We start from the raw sequence: 22,482 nt of genomic DNA, 5'->3' as shown, positions 1-22,482 counted from the left end.
TTTCTTGTTATGTGCATTCCAGTCAGCCCTTCTGGACCCGATCCCCAGCTGGCGTGAGACGCTGTAGCCCAACAAAGACAAACATGGTGGCCCACCTCTCTCTGAGCCATTGTTCCAGGTGGCCTGCAGACTCAGTGTCACCGGGTGCGCAGGTCCTTTTTGAGAGTTGGGGCTCAGTCTCACCTGTGCCAGGTGTAGCCCACCTCCCTAGGCGATGGGAATGAGTTTGGGGGTCATGTGATGGGAGCATGTGACTCAGAACCAGGCCCGCCAACAGTTATAACGGGCAGCCTGAGTTCAGATACAGTGAGGGAGGTTGATCTCTTTATCAATCAATCAACCAACCAACCAACCAGTCACAGTGTCTCCATATCTATCTAGTGATCTGATTTGGAGAAATAAAATGCAACCCTAAAGAAAAGAGGCTGAAATTCTGTTACCGTTGGAAGTGTTATTTAATGCCTGGGCTAGGAGAGTCGGCCAACCAGCTTACACTTGGACAACAGTCCAGGCGGGCAGAACATGTGCTTCCCTGCACAGAGAGATCACTTCACCCACCACAGCAATGCAGCCACCTCTGAGCTCAAATGCGGCAGGGGACGTCTACGCTGCGACTGGAGGCATGCCCGCAGCATGGCTAGGCATACCTGCACTAGCCCAGCGAAAAATAGCCATGGAGCCACCTCTGAACCCTGGGTACATACTCACCCTGCGAGCTCACGCCAGGGTCCGGGCTGCCACGTCTTCGCTGCTATTTTTAGCCGTGCTAGCTAGATTAAAGCTAGCCCAGGTAGGCCTCCCCGAGCCGCTGTCGCCTCTCCAAAAGCAGTACAGACATACCCGCCTGATTGAACAGCTGTGCTAGGCAAGATTTTAGGACAGGAAGTGAAGCAGAATCCTGACTCCACCTATTGAGTTCCGGGAGTGCGCCCACCCACATCTGAAGGGGAGGAGCTACTGAACCTGGGGCTCAAGAATCCTGTATCCAAATGAGCCTGCATATAACTGTGATCGCGCCCCCCCCCCCCAGCCCTGTTGCTACCTACATGCATTTTCCCCCCTTCTGCACTTTGACGAGGACCGGGTCACCCAAACAGGGATCAAAACGGGGCCGTGGCTAAAGGAAACATCACGTGATCTCCTGTGACATGCCAGCCATGAACTGCCGCAGATAAAAGGATCCGGCTGTTGTCCCGTATTTCAATGCAGGACTCCGCAGAGAAGACAGGCTCGCTCCTTCTTAGCTTACCCTGCCGTTCCCTGCCGTCAGCATCTGCCAGTCTTTGTACCAGGCTTGCCTGGTCAGCGGGATGTAACAACGGCCAGGGTGCCAGCCCGGAGCCGGCTACAGGTGGCACATCTTATCGGAGGCCCGGGTAGAAAACCACCAAGCGACGCCAAGTGCATAAAGAACAAGATGCTGGTTGCTTTAAACCCAGGAATTTGGGGGTCCCTCATTTCAAAGAGGGGTGGGGAGGAAAAGGATCTCTTGCCATTTTACAAAGCTCGGCGATATTTTTCACAGGCCTCGTCAGACTGGATCGGACCCAAGGTCCATCCAGTTCAGTAGCCTGTCTCCCCCAGTAACTTGCCCCCCCAGTAGCCTGCTTCAGTGGGGTCAATTATTAGGATGCTACTCTTGGCTGTGGAGACCTGGGTTCACTTCCTGCTGTGTTACAAGCTTAATTGTTCCATGCCTCAGTTTCCCCATCTATAGATGGGAATAATAATATTTTCTTTTCCATCTTTGTCTACTCAGACCATGAGCGCTTCCAGGCAGGGACTCTGTCTTGCTATTCAGTGGGGCAGTTTCTAGTACGACAAGCCCCTGATCTGAGCAGCAGCCCCTAAGTGGGCTCAGGTAATACAAATAGTGATGCACTTTTCATACCACTCAGTGTAACAAAGAACCCCCCTGTGGGGGGAGTGGTGGTCAGCTAGCGGGCTTGGACCCAATCCCTCTAGAGGTAAGAGCATGAACGGCCACTGCTTGAGCTCCGGGAACACTCCAGACAGTGACACTCAGAAACCTTTGGTCTAACCCTAGGGAGAGACAATGAGGCATACGGTGTAAGGGCAGGTTACATGCTCCCAGCGGCCAGAGAAGCTGGTAGGGTGACCAGATGTCCTGATTTTATAGGGACAGTCCCGATATTCGGGGCTTTGTCTTCTGTAGGCACCTATTAGCCCCCAACCCCAAGTCCCGATTTTTCACACTTGCTGTCTGGTCACCCTAGAAGCTGGTCCCGTGCAAATCTCCATCTGGACCATCAGGCTGTGTTTGCACTCCAGATTCTATGCTGGCAGAGCCCCCTAGTGTAGACACAGCCTCCATCGACAGTCTGCTGGCATAGGACCATCACTTCCCCGAATAACAGCACCTGCATCTCCCCTGCGGGGTTTGTCAGCAATGCTACGTCAATAGGGGTGTGGGGTTTTTTCAGACCCTGACCGACACAGCTACGCCGGTGTAAGTTTTAAGCATAGACCAGGCCTCATTTGTAACAACCCCCGGTGGGGCTGTCTGCAGGGATGGGACCTGGGACGCCGGGCTAGAAAAACACGTGCAGGCAGTTGTCAGACAGAATGGACTCTTTAGTTACTCAGATGACACCGGGACGAGTGCCTAGGAAATACTGGGATGAATGTACTGCAATTTCAAATGCCTGTGATGGACTGCTTCCGAATCCACCAGCTGCGCCCCGCCAGCACCATCCCCCCCAGACTAGCCCCCCAGTCCCACATCCCTGCTGCTTCGTCCGTCTGTCCTACCTGCAATATTTATTCTCCCCAGCTCGGCTACAGCCTCTGTGGGCAGCGAACGCCCCATCTTCCTCGCGCCCTACATAGGTTTTATTTTCCCATTTGGCTGCCCCGCGTCGCGCCTATCAGCCCTTGCAATCGCTTTCTCACCCCATCCATTATCGGAATGAGATGTGCGAATAGTTCTCTGTTTCTCTAAGATATGATACGGTGACGATTCCCTGTCAGGAATAATGGATCAAGATTAGTGGTACAATTGCTTTTTAAAGGGAGCGACCCTGTACACTGCTACACTTTCCCTCTGCTTGGCAAGGGAGCGGTAAGAGATTAGTGTGTGCCGCCCCAGTGGCAAATACACAGGCTTCTTGATAAATGCGTGTATAATCCGTGAGCAGAGCGGCTGCTAAAATCTCATGCATTCCTTTGAAAAATTGAAAAAACAAAAATACATCTTGCATCTTTAACTTCATAGGCATACAGGGATCTCTTTCCCCACTATGGAAACGCAGCCTCCCCTAGAATGAAGAGCAGAAGCTGATTAACAGCGCAAAGCAATGCTGTACTGTGATACCTTTGCCTGCTGCTGAGGTGCAGACACCTCTGGGGTGGGACGCAGCAGCTGCATAACTGTACACAGCAATGCTGTGCTGGATTCCTTTTGCCTGCCGCTGAAATGCAGCCCCCTGCAGGGTGGAGTGTTGCAGCTGTTTAATGGCATACAGCAACATGGCCATGGGATCTTTTCACCTGCTGCTGAAACGCAGCCACCTCTGGGGTGGATCGCTGAAGAATTATAACAGCACACAGTAATAGCTTAGGATAAGAGTGAAACATACCATGTCCATTTGAAAATTCTGTGGGAGGAAATTTAGGAAGGCAGAATGTAAAATCCTCTTTTCTTGGTAAAGATACAGAGATTCTTGGCACCTAAAACCATAGTGACAGATGCCTTAGTGATAGAGAGAAAATAACAGATTTCCACCTGCAAGAAGGAAGCATTTCCTTTTGATTAAAAAATTCAGGGGACCAACTGAGGCAGCAGTGTTTATAGTGCACTGGACTGAGACTCAGGAATTCTGCATGCTTGTCCCAACTCTGCCACTGACCAGCTGTGTGACCATGGGGAAGTCACTTAATCTCGCTACGTACAAGTTCCCCATCTGTTAAAGGGGGATAACAATTCTTTCTTTGTTGTGGCTGTTTAGACTGTTAACTCTTCAGGACAGGGACCGCTTTGCAATCGACTAATGGACATCACTCTATAAGAGCTAGATATTTATTATGATGACGATTATTTTATGTCTGTACAGCACCTAGCACAATGGAGTCCTCAGTCTCATTTGGAGCCTCTAGGCTCATAATACTGCTAATTGCATGGCAACAGCTCATTGCAAATTCACCAAACCAGGACTCCGGATATTCTTTCCATGCAACACCTGGGCTCAGAGCCTGCAAACACGCATTGAACTTTATACACGTTGACTTGCACAGGAGGATTCACGTGTATGAAGTTAAGCCTGCCCGTAAGTGCTTGTCAGTTATAAAAGCATGAGCAAACAATCATCAGACAGACTCACTACGGGTTCCATGGAAGTTGGGAGCCTAAAGACAGTTGAGGAACTGGGCCTGTTGCCCTGGCTTGGATTATCACTACATAGCCTTTGTCACCTTCTAGTCTTCTCATTCAACACTATTCTCCTTCACCATCTCACCATCGAGGGAATGAGAGCCTTCTCCTCTGCAACCATTGCTGTCTGGAGCTGCCCACCTGTGTGTCTCTACCTCCAGGATTCTCCACTGACAGACAGTTTCTGGAGCCTGCTTCTTAATTTCTCTCTCTCTGCATTGTTTAACCCTGTGACACCTGGGGGTGAAAGACGCTGTCCAACAGAAGGCCCCGAGGCTGCCTGTGAAGTGCATCAAGTTCCTTATGCGTGCAAGCGTTTGCAGGATTGGAGACGTAAACCAGTCTGGGATGAGCTCACTGCGTTACCTTCTCTAACCCTAATGAAAAGGGAATCCTTAGTTCTATTTTTTCGCCTCCTGGCAAATTATATTGCATGTGCGCGCGGGGGAGGAATCGCTCCAAAAATATCAGGCCAATTTTTCGAACAAGCTCAGCCCCCACAGTTGGGCCCAGGCTTTGCAAGAGCCCATCTCCCTTTTAGGCACCTAAATAAGTGGGGAGGTTTTCCAAAGAGCGGTGTTCTTGAGGAAGTCTGCCCATTGCTGTCTCAGAGAGAAGTGCTGGGAGCTTTGAGAACAGAGCCCTTATTTAGGATTCCGGACAGTCTCCGTCTTTGGGACAAATTTAAGGGCATGCTAAACTTTAAGCATATTCTGACCTCCCATTGAAGTCATTTGCTGCACTGCAAGCAGGCCAGCATACCCAGCATGCAAACACTCCTCAAACGGAGACCTGGGCATGTGTGCCGAATGAGTGATGGGCACATTCAAAAGGACATCCTCTGTGGTGACTTGCCATCTGGACAAAGACACAAAGGATGCCCACAATTGCATTTCAAGGATGCATGCAAGCGAGATCTCAAAGAAATGGACCTGGATGTGGACAACTGGGAAGATCATCGAATCATAGCACTGGAAGGGACCGTGAGAGGTCATCTAGTCCAGTCCCTGCACTCATGGCAGGACTAAGTATTATCTAGACCATCCCTGACAGGTGTTTGTTTAACCTGCTCTTAAAAATCTCCAATGATGGAGATTCCACAACCTCCCTAGGCAATTTATTCCAGTGCTTCACCACCCTGACAGGAAGTTTCTCCTAATGTCCAACCTAAACCTCCCTTGCTGCAATTTAAGCCCATTGCTTCTTGTCCTATCCTCAGAGGTTAAGAAGAACAATTTTTCTCCCTCCTCATAACATCCTTTTATGTACTTGAAAACTGTTCTCATGTCCCCTTTCAGTCTTCTCTTCTCCAGACTAAACAAACCCAATTTTTTCAATATTCCCTCACAAGTCATGTTTTCTAGACCTTTAATCATTTTTGTTGCTCTTCTCTGGACTTTCTCCAATTTGTCTGCATCCTTCCTGAAATGGGGTGCCCAGAACTGAACACAACACTCCAGCTGAGGCCTAATCAGAGCGGAGTACAGCGAAGAATTACTTCTCGTTTCTTGCTTACAACATTCCTGCTAATACATTCCAGAATGGCGTTCGCTTTTTTTGCAACAGGGTTACCCTTTTGACTCATATTTAGCTTATGGTCCACTACGACCCCCAGATTCCTTTTCAGCAGTACTCCTTCCTAAGCAGTCATTTCCCATTTTGAGCGCAGCCTTTGGAACCAAGAGCTTAATAAAGGTCTCCGGAGTTACGAGAGGAAGCTGGCCAGTTTAGCAGAGGAGAAAAGAGCTCACAGAAGGCAGAGCCCAAAGGGTCGAAACATCACCTTTAAATATGACAGATGCTGCAGAGACTGTCTCTGTCGAGTGAGTCTCTTCAGCCAGGGCCGTGGCTGCCATAAAACCAACTGAGTAAATCTTTACCTTTCAGGGGTGCATACCCATGGTCTCTCGAGACAGAAGGATGCCTACTAACTGTTGTCCTAAACAGGGATAGGTTTAAAGTACATGCTTAAGCACTGTCCTAAATCAAGGCATTAGGAGGTCAGATTTACCAACAGGATCAGCACTCAGAATTGGGGTTTGATTTTCTAAAGAGCTCAGGCATCAGAATAAGTGACTGGATTTTCAACTCATGGGGTGTTTAGCTCTTGGGAATATCTAGCTCCAATTGTGGGTGCTGGACACTTGAAAATGTAGCCCGGGGCTCTTTGGAAAATCTGGTTCTTACAAAGGAGGGGTTGGGGGAAATACAAATAACCAAGTGAAGTTAAAAGGCTAGCTGGAAAAATCAGGTTTTTTAAATCTTGAAGTAAGTTCCTCCTCCTCCAACCTAATTCAAAGCTGAAGTCACACCTGAGGGAGTGAATCACCCTGAAAGCTGAGACCACCCTCCCCCCTCGACTTTATAAATCAGCCAACGGCCCTTGGAAGTTCTGACCTCAATACAAGGATTTCACTCCATCTTGAGGTAAAAGGTAATGAATTTTTCCTAAAAGGGAACCCCAAGCAAATTTATGGAGCTGATGGCCCTCTGGCCCTGCAGAGAATGAATAATGAAATTTCAAGTGAACGGTTTTATGAGCAATTATAGGAAACAGCTTATTTACAGTCTCCTTTGACCAACCACATAGCTTAAAAGGATCCTGGAGATGTGTGTGTGTCTTAAAGACATCACTGACTGCTGAGTTCGAACGAGTCCCTTATGTTCTTAAAGGGGCACTCCAAGGCCAGATCCTCAGCTCGTGTAAATCAGTGTAACTCCATCAGTGGAGAACCTTGCTGATCTACACCAGATGAGGATCTGGCCCTAGAAGATTAAGCCTCAGATGGAAGGTTTGTTCGTTTTTAAGTTTTGAAAGAAACAAATGGGAATGAAAGTGGTTTCCTGGCATTTTCTTGGAAAAGAGAAAAAATGGGATTGGAAACAGTTCTGAGCCCGACCCTGCATTTGGATTCATACAGACAGCCCCTCTTAAGTGAAGGAAGGTGTAGATCTGATCACAGGATCGGGACCATAGCTTGGATTTGTGCCTTCCTGGGCATCCAAGCTCAACAGAATCTTGATAGCATGTGAGGAAAGCCAGAAAGTGAAACTGACCAGAAGCAAAAAGAAAAAGAAAGAAAGAAAGAAAGAAATTGACCAGTTTGTGAATTTAATTGTTCTAAGTTCATGTCAGGGGGATATTGCCTCTTGATTTCAAACCAAACCATTGAAACAATCAGAACCCCCACCCCACACAGACACACAGAGAATCCATTGTTTCCATTTTTACACTGAACTGCGGCAGACTTTGGGAATTTCATCAGCGCTGTGTACATGCTGGTGCAGTGCAGACAAAGCTCAGAGTTACACACCTCACTACTGAGTCCCCTGGGCCTGATCCTCCAATGTCCTGCCCCTTGCCCAGTTATTTACACCAGCGCCAGGCAAGTGTAAAATGCTGCCTTTCTGATTTGCCCTCACTGCAGACAGGTGTCGATGACTGCACGAGGTGCCAGGCAATGATGAATCAGGCTCTCAGTGTCTTGATTTAAAGAGTTTCTGGTAACTATGGACACAACAAGTATAATTATCGGCCACTTAACGATGCAATCAAGACATTGAAGCAATCCTGAGCAAAGCTAAATATATCTATTTAGACACATGTGTATGATATATAGATATGTTTGCTGGACTGCAAAACCAGAGTTCCTTTTCCCACCACATGGAATGTGGCTAGTTTAACAGGGGAGCCCTTTAGATTTCCTGTGACCTGGGAGCACAAGCGCATTGCATCCTGGTGCTCAACCAAAATTAGAGCCCCAGATGGTGATTTACAGTCGAAAACTGTAAGGTGAGAAGCGAGCTCCATTCCAGCTCTAAGTTAAAGGGACAGCATTTCCAGTTCAGTAAGGCCAGACTAGTCAAAAGAGCTGACAGAGAACTCTGGATGATGCTCTTGAGAATCCATCCTGCTGCAGTGCTGCCAACTCTCAAGATCTTTTCACAAGCCTTGCAATATTTTGTGCTTTTCTTAAAGCCCCAGCTCCCGGATTCATGTGATTACATGGGAATCATTTTTTTAAAGTGAGTTTCTAGCACTCACAATTGTGAAGGGAAGCCAGAAAACATGTAGTGAGCATGACTCCAATTACTAAATTTTAAAAGGGGGGGGGGCAAAAAAAAAAGAACCCAACATTTATTATTATTTTGGTAAAATCTCTTGATTTTTAAGCCAATCTCTGGATTTTTTTGGAGCCCGACTCATGGTTTTTGAGCAATTGGGATTAGCAAAGCTTCCATTGGCTCCCAGGTTTGACCTGACTCTCCATTGCCTTTGTGTAGTAATTTGCACCACTGCAGTCTAGGGATGATAATATTTTGCACCCACTTTGCACTAGTGTAAATGACAGCATAAGGTGGACAACCAGACCCTTTAACGGTTTGCCTTTCCTCTGCTTTTCCTAACAGACACAGGAAAGCAGGGCCTCTTCTTCATTGCTTTAGGAATTTCACTCATTCCTGCTACTCCTCCCTCCCCTCTGATGCATCACTTGGTTGCCATGAAGACAGAAATGATGTCAGAGGATTATGACCTCAGACGGGGAATAGGCAGAGGAAGGCTGAATCTCCAAGCAACAAAGACCCTATTTTCATGCAAGTGGGGGTAAAAAATACAAAGAACATATCATGCCGAATGGGTCAGGGAGTGTGGACTAATGATTACAGCTCGGGGGGGGACAGGGAGTCAGGACTCCTGGGTTCTATCCCTGTTTCTGGCACAGAGCACGGGTCTAGTGACTGGACTCTTGGGTTCTATTCCTGCCGCTAGGGAGGGAGGGTGGGCTGTGAACGAGAAGCTGGCAGCTGAAATTCCTAGTGCATATTCCCAGGTCTCACACATGCTACACGGCCTTGGGAAAGTCACTTTATTTCTATGCCTGTTTTCCAGTCTGTAAAACTCCAAAGGGCAGTGGGGATCTTCACTGATTAATGCAAGTGCTTTGAGCTCCTCAGACCAAAGGTTTGCTCCACAAGGGATTTGCAGCCAGTGGTTTCTGAGCTGCACGTTGCATTCTGTAGCACGGGCCCAGAGGTGCATTCTCCAAGCCCCAGTGTCACAGGCTACGCCGGTTTGACTAGTTCATCCAAGACACCTGAGCTGTGAGGAGCCTGCAGGTAGCCTCTGCTGACAGGCAGGAAAGGGAAGGGATGTCTCATGAAGGTCAGCATGGAATTGGAAGAATCCAGTGAACAGGTGTGACAGAGAGTGGATACCTCCTTACAAGAGTGTAAACTGTTTGCATCTTCTTCCCTAACCTAACAGCAATCTGGTAAGAAAGACAGTCTCAGCTGGGTATGTGTATCAAATAATACGACAAGTTACACTGTGGCAACACTACTGAGGACTGTAGCATTTTGGACCATAAGAACAAAAAACTCTAATGTGCCTATCACCATGGCATCTGGTATCAGTATTATACAAATTAAACTGCATCAGACCCTCTAGCTCAAGTACCAGTTGCTGCAAAGCAAGGTGCAAGAAATGGCCTGTATGTGAGGCAGGAGGTCAGGCTAGATCAGTGATACTCAGACTGAGTTGCAAGTGGCTCACAAGTTGCTCTTTAATCCGTCTCCTGCGGCTCTTTGAAGCACACGATATTAAAACACTGGGTAATTTAATTATTAACCAGTCTAAGTCATTAACCAATCAGAATGTATTTACTATGTTATTAACCAGTTGTAGTTGATAATAATACTTGGTCAGTCATTTTGCTGTGAGAATAATCTCTCTCTCTCTCTCGCTCAACTAAATATGAATATATAGTACTGTAGTAAATTAAACAATGAATTCACACTCCTGTGGCTCTGTTGGGTACTGTTGGTTGCTAATTTGGCTCCTGAACTACTGAGGTCTGAGTATCACTGAGCTAGATGATCCCTTCTGCCCTTAAAAATCTATGGGTGAAATCCTGCCCCAGTGAAGTCAATGGGAGTTTTGCCATCCCTGCTCTGATCTAAAATATTTTCCCCCTTCTATCAAAGGGAAGCAGATGTTGGGGCCTGGCAGGTTGGTTTCTTACTGGAGGAGAAATTAGTGATGTAAAGTCTGGGTATTTTCTTGGTGTGATTTGTTTTATTTACACCAGTCCTGGAACAGAGATGGTCACAAATGGCATGAAAGCAAGCCCCTTATAGGAATCTCAGTCCAACTAGCAGCTCCAGGCTCCCAGGCAGCAATTCTGTCTCAAGAATTAACCCCAGTTAAATACATTAGGGGAGAGAGAGAAAGAGAGACAGAGAGCAAACTCTCTTGTTGCTTGCCAAAGCTCCCCTGCCAAGATTTACATCACAACACTAACAACAACGGGGCATTTCTTGTAAGACTGTATGTTGCTCGCATGCTAAGACAAAGACTCTTTGTAACAGCACCACCTGGTGATGCCTGCCATAACAATACAAAGCAAGAGACAACAAGCAGCTCCAACAAAGAGGGCACAAGGTAAAAGATGAGTATGATCAATGCTATATCCTCAAGAGGGCATTGCTACCTATAGCTAGCTGTATGTGCCCCAGTTAAATTCACCATTCATGGCAGTCCCTTTTCTTACGGGAGGGAAGGGAAATCCATTGAAAGCAAGACAGTGGGCCGCACAGAGAATGGCACCAATTCAGCACCTGTGGCAAAGGGATCAGGATGCCACCCTGCTCATTCATTCCTTTGCCACAGGGTGATCTGGAATGTAGGAACTCTATTTAAGGAGAGGCACCACGGCAGACAGAGTTTGTAGGAAGGAGTTTCTCAGCTCTGGCAGACAAAGAGCCGAGCGGCTTTATGTCGCCGCCATGCCTTCACCGTCCTCCCTGGTTTGGTTGAGAATCCGTCAGTTTCTTTCACTCTCTCCTTTTAGTCTCCTGTTTCTGTGGAGTTTTAATTTTGCAACCCCCCCCCCCCACCACTCCGTTCTACCTTTCACGGCACAGCGCTGGAGCTGCATGCTGATGAGATAGCACTCGGTCGACTTACAGTCAATCATTCTCCCAGTAATCTTTATTTTAAAATAACGATCCCCGTGCCCCACTCATTTTCTGGGTCATGGGTAGGCCAGGTTAGGTAGTGAGAGCATGTGATTTTGGAGGTGGTACCTGGGACAACTCTGTTAACAAAGTCACATTTCTTTCTGGGCAAGAAACCCCCATTTTTTCTCCCGATAGCTCATCTGGGAGGGGAGACCCCCCCCCCCCGCAGACTTCTGGATGTGTTTTAAAGCACATTTGTAAGGATCGTTCAAGAAGGATGGATGTGTGTGTGCCCGCGTGTAATGTGTAGCTTCAATTAGACACTTAAAAATCTCACATGGATTTTTTTTTCACTCATTCAAATTGTCACGTCTTGACAGCTCTGTGCAGATGTATTCCCATCAGCTGAACAATAGGTCACTTTATTATTATTAGGCATGTGGTCAGCCTTTTTCGGAACTTTATGATTAATTCATATGAGTTCGTTTCCTTATTAAAAAAATATTTAGCACTTAGATAGCGCTTTACCTTTTCAAAACGTGGTGCAAACATTAGCTGTTTTTCATTCAGCTATTTAATCTTGCCAGTTGTTCTTTCTGTTTTGAGTGTTAAATCTGTGTTTTAAATCAAAGTAACAAATGGTTCAAGTAATATAGCATTACCTGCTGTGAGTATTATTGTGGAAATGTGTTTTCCCACCAGTTGGTTGCTTTTTTAATCTCATCCTTACATTAATTTTTTGGTCCTTTTCAGTTCTCTCTTTTAATTTAATTTGTCAAAAATCTAAAAATATAAACAAAAATATAAGGTTTATCTAATTGAAATTTATATTAATTATATTATATTATCAACCTAATCTGCAACAGTGGGAGTTATATGACTACCATATCTAAACTATTTTTGTAATCTATTTAAAAAACAATTAAAATAATTTCTATTAGGCTATATATTTAGGTTGCTCTTTACAAACACAGATAAGTGCATGCTAGAAATATTAAGGTAAGTAAACGCATCAGGAGTTTTAGCTTTTAAATCTTTGAAACAACCCTGCTCTAGCTAAGGCGGAACTCGCATTATTTGTATAGTAATAGCATTGTGCTGGATCAGTGATTTTCAACCTGCGGTCCAGGGACCCCCATGGGCCCGTAGTTTATGTCTAAGGATTCCACAAAAGGTTGTCCATACCTTAGAACAGAGGTTTTTCGACCTGTGGTCTGCAGACCCCTGCCGTCCACAGACTACGTCTACGATTTCTGTGTCTGCACCTCCATTTGAAATTCTTTAGGCAGCCAGCAAATGGAAAAAAAAAAAAAAAAGGTTGAAAACCACTGTGCTAGATTGTACACTCAGTGAAGAAATCTTGTATATTTTATTTGACTGTAAAAAATAAAAAGTGTAGCACCATTAGGGTGCTGCATGCACAGAATATATAAAATAATAATAATGAATTAATAATATCTGAACTAAGCTACCTAGCTATATCACCCTGGTATCTAGGGAAGCATCATCATAACATCCAGTGCTTTACCTCTTCCAACATTCACTAATCGGTCTGTCGAATAACTGATCTACTGGCATGCTACAGATCTTGCATTTGCAGGGGGACATTCTTCTACTTGTCTCCCCCAGCTCTAACTTCTCCGATCCCACTCACCAGGTTAAATCAGAGCCTTCTGCGTTACCAGGGAGCAAAGCCAGGCCAGTGTTTAGTCATTAGAATTATGCAAGGCTGTGAGCAATGCAAGGTGGCACTTAGCCCCAGGGGCATGCATTAAGCCGCAGCAACAAGCCGCCACCACTGTGTCACTTTCTCTCCCACCATGTGCCAGACCGCCCTGCCCTCTCGCAAGTGGGACCAAGTGACAGCAGGAGGAGGGACCCTCGCCAGTGGCCTCCCCGCCCCCTTTTAAATCGCTCCCCTCGCGGACTTCACGCCCATTGACCAGGGCCAGCCACGCCCACCCACCGCCTCCCGCGGGCTGCACCAATCAGGGCCCTCTGCAACGTTGATTGAGGGAGGGCTCCGCGGCGTTGCAAGGGCCGGTTCCATCCCCAGCCCCCTCCCCTACTTGGAATGTTGGGCCTTATAAGGAACGTGTCTCCATGGCCACATTGTCAATGAATTCCACTGTCAGAGTTCAGCCGCTCGCCACGTGATCCTCCCAGGGAACATCTTCGGGGGGAGGGGCCGGGGGGGGGGGATTGACAAGCAAAAGGGCCATTCTTTCACTTTAAAAGTTTGTGTGTGTTGCGATTTCCCCCCCCCCCTTCTTCCCCAGCCCCACCTTCCCCCCCCAACCCCCCCCTTGCTTCTGTCCAAGGAGGGGGAAGAGAAGACAGAGGAAAATTCAAAAGGTGGAATCTGTCTCCATCTCATTTCAGATCTTGACTTTTATGAGCCTGCAAGTCATACGCAGACACACACACACACACCAAGGGGGGGTGGAGAGAAAATCTTGTGAAATGTGCGTGTGATTAATAATCTAGCTTTTAAAAGACACAAACCAGCAGCTACACTATAGAGCATCATCCCCCAAGGCTGAGACAGAAGAGAAAAGACATTGCCCTTCCCAAGGTACAGTACGTTTCTTTTAAATGATCTCTCTCTATTTAGCTCTGCTCCCATTGTTTCCCCCCCCCGACCCCACTTTTGCCTCTTCTGGACGCGTTTCTTTTCCGATTTACATATTTTGGTACACCTTTATCCCCCTTCAAAATAAAATCACTTTAAACAAAATTGCCAAGGGGGTGCAAAGTAGAAAGAAGCCCGTCTGGTTGCCGGCTAGAAATCGAAGCGAGAAGGGAAAACGAAGGGAAATATTCCCATTCAGACCAAACAAAACACGCACACCCCGATACTTGCACAGAAGTATTGGCAGATAATCGCGTGTGTGAAAGAGACGCGGGGATAGTCCCTCCTATAAAGGGAAGGGAGAATCGGAGACGGATAAACTCTGCAAAACCCAAGATGATTTAAACGCTGCCTTATTTTGTACGTTATTTTTATTTGTTCCCTTACCCTTTTATGCCCAACTTTTCCGCCTGATCAGAGGCAGTGAAATTGACTAAAGAAACAAAGCGCGGATCCGAGTTTAGTCTGCGAATTTGGTGGGCTATCTGGATTCCTGTGTTTGCATTAACTGAGGACAAGCGAGGAACCATCCGCTCTCCCAATGTATGCAGGATCCCTCGGTGCGTGGGGAGGGCGTGTGGTTTTATTTGAGATCTTGGCGACCGGTTGTGTTTGTAATTAGGGTTCTCTGGGGTTGATTAGGAATTAATCGCTTTTAAATTTGGATGCACGTGAGGGGGACCGGGGGAGAATTTTTTTTTTTTTTTTAGATCTGTTGCCAACCTGCGCGGTGTGTGTTCGGCCTCTGGCATGTCATTCAGATGGGTTTGGAAGAGAAGCCAGAGTCCAAATTGGCTGAGAGTTTATTGTGAAATACTTAACGCTTGGTAGCATTTTGATGGATTTTTTCCCCTCTTCCCCCTTTTCTCCCTTTCTCTGTCTTCCCCCCCTCCCCGTACCAGATCCGTAAGGAATCGGAAGTCCCTTGGGAGTTTCTGCGTCCAGCAAAGTTTTGTTGGGGTTGTTTTAATGGGGTGGGGAAGACGAGAGCGGTGGATTTTTGGAGTGGCTGAAATGACAATAAAACCCTCCAGGAATCTGGCTTCGTCATTTTAGCTCTCTTCTCCCCTCCCCCCCTCCCCCCGATTATAATTCTGCTCTTTGCAAATACCAAATCGACATTGCAAATATTAATTATCTGTTATTCTAGATACACACCCAGCAGGGAGAGAGAATTTAATCTAAACAAACCTCTCTTCTCCCGTGCCCCCCACGCCAGGACAGAAGGGGGCAAGAGAGGGTGTTTTTAGAAAGGAGCTGGTTGTCTCTCTCTCTCTCTCTCGGTTGCTGGAGAATTTGGGAGCCACGAAGAAACTGAACGAATTCCATTGCGATCATAGGGGAGAGACTTGAAAATACCACCCCCTTCTTATTGATTCCTTTCTTTGCTGGGTGGATTAACTTTCTTTCTCTCCTCCGCCGTCGATTTATCTGCTCCCCCTTCCCTTCTTCCTACCCTCGCCCCGATCCCGACTCTCCGGCTCTCCTCCACCGCTCCTTCCCTCCTTCCCCCCATCCCGACTCCTCTCCTCCACCGCTCCTTCCCTTCTTCCCCCCATCCCGACTCCACTCCTCCACCTCTCCTTCCTCGCATCGTGAGTTCTCTCCTCCACCTCTCCTTCCTCCTTCCCCCCATCCCGAGTCTTCTCCTCTACCTCCCCTTTCCCCCATCCCGAGTTCTCTCCTTCATCTCGCCTTCCTCCCTCCCCCCATCCCGAGTTCTCTCCTTCACCTCTCCTTCCTCCCTCCCCTCATCCCGAGTCTTCTCCTCTACCGCCCCTTCCTCCTTCCCCCCATCCCGAGTTCTCGCCTCCATCTCTCCTTCCCCCCCGTCCCGACTCCTCTCCTCCACCGCTCCTTCCCCCCATCCTGACTCCTCTCCTCCACCGCTCCTTCTTCCATCCCCCCGTCCCGACTCCTCTCCTCCACCGCCCCTTCCTCCTTCCCCCCATCCCGAGTTCTCGCCTCCATCTCTCCTTCCCCCTGTCCCGACTCCTCTCCTCCACCGCTCCTTCCTCCATCCCCCGGTCCCGACTCCTCTCTTCCACCGCTCCTTCCTCCATCCCCCCGTCCTGTCCTCCTTCCCCCCATCCTGACTCCTCTCCTCCACCGCTCCTTCTTCCATCCCCCCGTCCCGACTCCTCTCCTCCACCGCCCCTTCCTCCAGCCCCCCGGTCCCGACTCCTCTCCTCCACCGCTCCTTCCTCCAGCCCCCCGGTCCCGACTCCTCTCCTCCACCGCTCCTTCCTCCAGCCCCCCGGTCCCGACTCCTCTCCTCCACCGCTCCTTCCTCCATCCCCCCGGTCCCGACTCCTCTCCTCCACCGCTCCTTCCTCCATCCCCCCGGTCCCGACTCCTCTCCTCCACCGCTCCTTCCTCCTTCCCCCCATCCTGACTCCTCTCCCCCCCCTCTCCTCCTGCCCCTGCCCCTCCCCCCGCTAGTATGGCCATGGTCGTGAACCCTTGGCAGGAGGAGATCCCCGGGGGCCCGCCCGGCGCCCAGCCCCCGCCGGGCCTGCCGTGCGCTCCGGAGCCCGGCGTGGCCCCTCCGCCGCCGGGCCCCCCGAAGGGCGCGGTGGCCGCGGGCCCGCCGGAGGCGGGGGAGAAGGGGGGCGCCCCGCCGAGCGTGGACTGCATGGTGTGCGGGGACAAGTCCAGCGGGAAGCACTACGGGCAGTTCACCTGCGAGGGCTGCAAGAGCTTCTTCAAGCGCTCGGTGCGCCGCAACCTGAGCTACACCTGCCGCAGCAACCGGGAGTGCCCCATCGACCAGCACCACCGCAACCAGTGCCAGTACTGCCGCCTCAAGAAGTGCCTCAAGGTCGGCATGCGCCGGGAAGGTGAGCGCCCCCCGCCCGGCCCGGCCCGGCCCGGCCCGGCCCCGGCCCCGCCGCTCCTTGGCTCTCCAGCCTCGCCTGGCTGCCTCGCCTTTCCTCCGGGGTCTCCCTTTCCGTGTCCCCTCCTCTCTGTCTCTTCCTGGGGTCCCCTCCCTGTCTTTCTGCTCTTCTCTCTGCCTTCCCTTTCTCCGTCTTCTCCTTCTTTCTGTTCTTCCCTCTCGCTTCTCTTTCTGTCTTTTTCTTTCTGTGTTCTCTTCTCCTCTCTCGGTCTCTTCCTGGGTTCCCTTCCCCCTCTCTGCTCTCCCTTTCTCCCTGTCTTTCTTCTCTTTCTTTTTGTTCTCTCTTTTCATCCCTTCTGTGTTTCTCTTTCATTTCTCTCTCTCCCTGTTATCTTGCTTTCTTTCCCCTGGTTTCTTTCGATGTTCCTTCTCTAATCTCTCTCTCTGTGTGTGTTCTCTGGATCTCTCTCTCCTCTCTCTCTGTTCTTTCTTTCTTTCTCTCTTAGGAAGAGGAGTGAGAGAGGGGGGGAAACGAATGCAAAAGGGGAGAAAGAATGAAAGGTTTTCTTTCTCTGGTCATTCCTCTCTCTCATTCCAAAGACAGAGAAATGAAAAAGAGCAAGAAAATCTCTCTTTTTAAATTCTTTTTCTTTTATCTCTCCCCGTTCTCACTCTTGAATTTCTTCATGCCTTCCTTTTCTACGTCTCTACCATTTTCTCATTCATCCACTTTCTCTTTTCTCACTACTTTCCTTTTCCTTCTCTAAATCTTTCTTCCCTTCCGATTCCCTCCTCCTCTCTCTCCATCCCCTTTTCTATTTCCCTAAATGTCTCTCTCCCTACCCTCTCTCATGACATCTCTCTTTTATTTCTTTCCCTCTATTTTCTCACTCTCTCCTTTCCCATCCTTTCTCTGCTCTCTAGACAGGATGCCCACCTGTGCGGAACTGTCTGATCAGCTTCCCCCTCACTGAAGGCAACAGGGTCATGTGTACCAGGCATCACCCTTCCACTTGACAGTCCTCCTTGCAGGTGCCCTGTGGTTCCCTACGTATTCTCTTCCTTCCTTACTTGCCACCCTGCTATCCATCCCCCAAAGCCCTAGCCAGGGTTCTTCCTCTCTAGCTGCGAGTTTACAGTTGCTACGCTGCCGTCTTAGGGACTTGGTATGTTCTTAGTATCATTCCCATCCCATATACTCCCCAGTGCCAAGAGAATTCCAGATACCATTTCTTAACAGGGATCTGGGTAAAGTGGAAACCCACAGGCTAGAAATGTGTCAGAATTGCTTTTGTCGAGTTCTCAACTCATCTCTGTTTTATTTGCTGCCCCCCTGCATTTCAGACTGGTTTTCCTTTCCTGTTCCATGTAGCTATTTTGTTTTTTAAATGAAGGGCAAACTTCAGATACCTGTTGCAGGGCAAATATCAGGGAACTTTCATTCAACTGAATTAAGCTTTGCACCAGCCTTTGGCTGAAATTTCTGATCTACACAAAATCAGATGGTTTGTCCTTTTTGCCAATCCCAAATTCATCAGCCTCCCCCTTAACATTCCTGCATACTGATTCCCCAGTGTTGTCTACTGTACTTCCCCATTTGGGCCTGAGAAAGTAAAGCCTGGATATTTGTTGATTGTTCTTTAGCAAGAGAAAAGCAGAATCCTTAAAAGGCTAAATTTCCCCAAGACCCTTTACTTGTAGATTACAACAAAAGGATCATGGGAAATAACCCTAATTCATATTTAACTTGACTATCTGATCAGTGAAATTAATCCTTCAAACCAGTGAACCTTTAGTTTCTCTTGGGTTTTTAAATAGGGCTTGATTTAGAGAGAGTTTCTCTGCAGAGGTAGGAATTTTCACTGTGCCCATATTCATTTTATTTAGAACAAGGTAGGCAGTGAAAACCAGTAGGAATAGAAATATTCTTTTTTAAAAAATGCATCTGTATGTCTGTGAAAGGAATAAAAAAAAAAGGCCAAAGCTGATTACACTGAATTCACCATCCTTATATTAACCATTATCAGGATTTAAAATTAAACTAGAATTTAGCAGTAATGTAACATGCATGGTTTCCTCACACAAATATATTGAGTGGAAACAACAACATACCTGGCATTCAGATAGCATCTTTCATCAGATCTCAAAGCCCTGGAGAAATTTTTTTATTAAGTTACACTCGCGCAAATGTAGGATTGCAGAAAGCATGCGACAGCATGGGAGTCTCTCAGTATAAGATACACGTATAACAATAATATTCAGTATGTATGGTACTTCCTTCATAATGCGAACTACCTTCTTTAACTAGTAACAATCAAGAATCCATACAACTTAAATAGGAATCACATTATTTTTGAACTTTGCGCAAATGATCAGCATTTCAACCATACTATTAAAGACTTCTCTTGTACATTTAATTTTCTCAGTTAAGGAATGAGTTGGAAAAAGTGGTAAAGTTTCTCTCCCATGATGGGACATATTTAAGAAAACATCAAGGCAAATCCCTTCCCTCCCCACTCTCCAGAGTAAGATTTTTCTTTGAAAACTTTGCCCCCTCCCTTTCTGTTAACGTGCCCAGTAATTTGGCTGCAATAATGCATTCATGGCATTTAATCTTCTTTTGGTGAGATGATTACTGCATATCCCCAATGGGTACTAGTAGCAGATCTTAGCAACTCTTGCTACTCTCGTTTATTTATATATACTTATATATACACAAGAAAGCTGCTAATAGATTTATTCTGCACAAATGACCATTCAAATCATCAGCATAAAATCCTTATGACTTATCCCTGATCCAGCTGGGAGCTGGGATAGCTCAATCTATTTCCTTCTCTCCTTATTTTCTTTTCAGTTGTGTGTGTTAATTTCTTTATTAAGCCCTCTGTCAAATCTGGCGATTAATGCTTCTCAGATCATGGGCATGGCTTTGAGAAAAGGAAGTTAGAAAGGGGACGGTTTTACCTCTATTATTCCCTTTACTGAGGCCCTTATAACGCATTTGGGTGACATGGTACTAGGCACCCGGCAAAACGCTATGTTGGAGAGTTTCACAGGGCAAAAGTTCATGCAATCTGGAGCCATATTCACACCCAGAAACCTCTGCCTTAAAAGTCATCTCTTTAAAATAAAATTGATGCTCTAGCGGTGGTTAGGCAGGGACCCCTGGGCTAATGCAAAAAGATGCCTGCTGTCCAAATGCACGCATCATACAGTGGCCAGATTCTCACTGGGTTTAAATTGGTCCAGCTAGGCTGAAATCAACACGTGCTGAGGATTTGACAAAGTCTTTTTTTTTTTTTTTGTAAATAGAGAGAGAAGCTGAGTCAGGTAACTTATTGAACTGCTGAGCTAAACATGACGTCTGTCATAACCCTACACAGCATTAGGTAGCATAATAAGAAAATTGTTGGCGTGTGTTCATTAACAAACACGTCTTTATAGCCCAAGGTGAGCTTAGATCACTACAATTCTGGTTGAGCGGACACTAAATTTTTTTAGTGGTTACTCAACATTTGAAACATCTATGCTGAGAGATTCAAAAGCATTTTTAAACAGCTCTCTTCTCTGTATTCCTTTTGATTTTTTAATATCCATTTTACTTGGAATTTTATACCAAGTAAATATTTACATTGGCAAGTAAGCTTCGACTATTAGGTGAGCATAAACAAAGACATCTATCTATCAAGATACATCTACTTATCTTTTTCTGATTATGTAATGCTACATTATATAATTTGTTCCATACCAATTTAAATCTGGGATAATTTTTTGATTCAAAGGATTTCAGGAGTTGTTTGAATGATTCCCTTGCTTTTATGCAGAACACACACACTCAGCTGAAATTATTGAGCGTAGGTTCAGAAATGATATTTTAATTCTTTGCCATTATCGTAGGCTGGGAATGATTGCTGGAGAAAGCCCACAAAACCCCACTCAAAAAACAAAAAATCAAATTTCCATCCAAATCCTTAAATGCAATTTACAAAAACTGGGCTCTACGGAAAAATTCTAGAGTGTATTAATGAATTCCAAACATAGAATTCAAATTGTATCTTACAAGGGATGTTTCTTATTGCAGCCTTTTTCCTCAGATCAAGAATATTTAAGGGAAATTTAATTACAAATAGACTTGCACAAAGGTTTGGTAGTGAGTGATGACTTCATCTGGAAAGTCATTTAACTTTAAAAAGGGACACATGGAAACAAATAGATTGAACAAGGGCATGGGAATGGTCCAGTATATGTGCTGATTTTCAGAACGTTACGTTTCATTTTTTTTTAGTTTCATCAATATTATTGGATTGGGGTGAATTCACTCCGAGTATAGTGGCATTGAGTGAACTTTCAATAGCTCTATTCCCCAATCCATTTTCCAGCAATAGAATAGTCTGAATTTTTGCTTTTCTGCCCCTCGCACTTGGCATTGGAAACGGGTCACGTTGCGTTCCCCGCAGATTAGGTCTTTTGTTAATTATTATAACGATTAGGAGAAATCCCCTTTCGCCATTTAAACACCTCTGTCACTTTTGGTGGGCAAACGGCTAGCAATCTATTAGCCATCTCACTGAAGTTTAACCGCCCAGTTTAAAGGATTTGCCACCAGGGTCATAAGGAAGGTTTGTTATTGTTAAATGCATTTCTAAAGCATCTGCCCTCACAGTATCTGGCTGATTTTACATGCTCACTAGGTACATTGCATTTATGCAATAATCTACCACGGCGATAATCTACCAAATTTGGCCCAAAATAATGGAAATGTTTCTGTGATTTATTTATTTATTTATTTGTTTGTTTAATTCCAGAGAGAATAGGAATTTTTTTTTTCTTTTTAACCAAGCAACCATTTCCTTGGCTTGCTGGCTTCCCCTTTGCAGCACTATGCATCAGGGCCTGAAAGTGAAATTGACTAGAAACAAGAGACACTGGCAAGTCACTGCCCCAAAAAAGTGAATTAGAATGTCACGATTCTCTCTGGCTTACAAATAATCGAGGGAGTAGAATTTTAAAAAGTGCCGGGCATCTATTAAGATGCACTGGTGGAAACCTGGATGGGTTAGGTAGGTTCCGAAATAGGAACTGAGCTCTTTCGAAAAGTTGGTCTGTAAAGCTGAGTAATATTAGGGAGGAGAGAGAGGGGGCATTTATTTTAAAAATAAGTTCGATTTTTTAAATTTGAGTATCTGTGTAGCCCTTTGATTTTTTTCAAAGCCATTTGATTTATTTTTTTAAATAAAACAGGAATTATTTTAGGCATAAAAAATCAGCAATTTTTTGGGTGGTCACCAGTATTTTGCTAGCAATCACCAAAGATTAGAAACAATTCCCTCAGAACCTAGGAAACACACAGCAGAGAAATCACCTCTTTTTCAGTTCTTAGATATCTCTTCTTTGTATTACTGCTATTACTAATTGCTGTATCCCCCTAAATTTACATGGTATTTCACGACAAAGAGAAAGGTGCCTTCCTTGTTCTGAAGAGTTTCTGATCAATAGACACAGAGCCATGTTTTGTTTTCTAAGCGAACTCCCCCACTCCCCATCTACTTACGTAGAGCTTCTGCCTAGATTCTGATCTGAGTTGCATTACTGGTGTAAATCCACTGCTGAACTCAACTCCTGATTTAGGCCGGTGTCATTTAGATCAGAATCTGCCTTTTTTTT

General features: G+C 46.4%; 1 protein-coding gene across 1 annotated transcript in view; it reads left to right on the top strand.

Annotated features, from left to right (window-relative positions):
* Positions 1–16,425: 16,425 nt before the first annotated feature.
* LOC141976971 (nuclear receptor subfamily 2 group F member 5-like) overlaps positions 16,426–22,482 on the top strand; it is a 32,344-nt gene continuing 26,287 nt past the window's right edge. The window contains exon 1 of the mRNA XM_074938149.1: positions 16,426–16,822. Within this exon, the coding sequence (XP_074794250.1) occupies positions 16,426–16,822 (397 nt within the window). The remainder of the gene's footprint in view (positions 16,823–22,482) is intronic.

The sequence above is a fragment of the Natator depressus genome, chromosome 24, assembly GCF_965152275.1.
Source record: "Natator depressus isolate rNatDep1 chromosome 24, rNatDep2.hap1, whole genome shotgun sequence".
Lineage (NCBI taxonomy): Eukaryota > Metazoa > Chordata > Testudines > Cheloniidae > Natator > Natator depressus.
The sequence above is the reverse complement of the archived record's forward strand: the minus strand, read 5'-3'. Positions and strand labels throughout refer to the sequence as shown.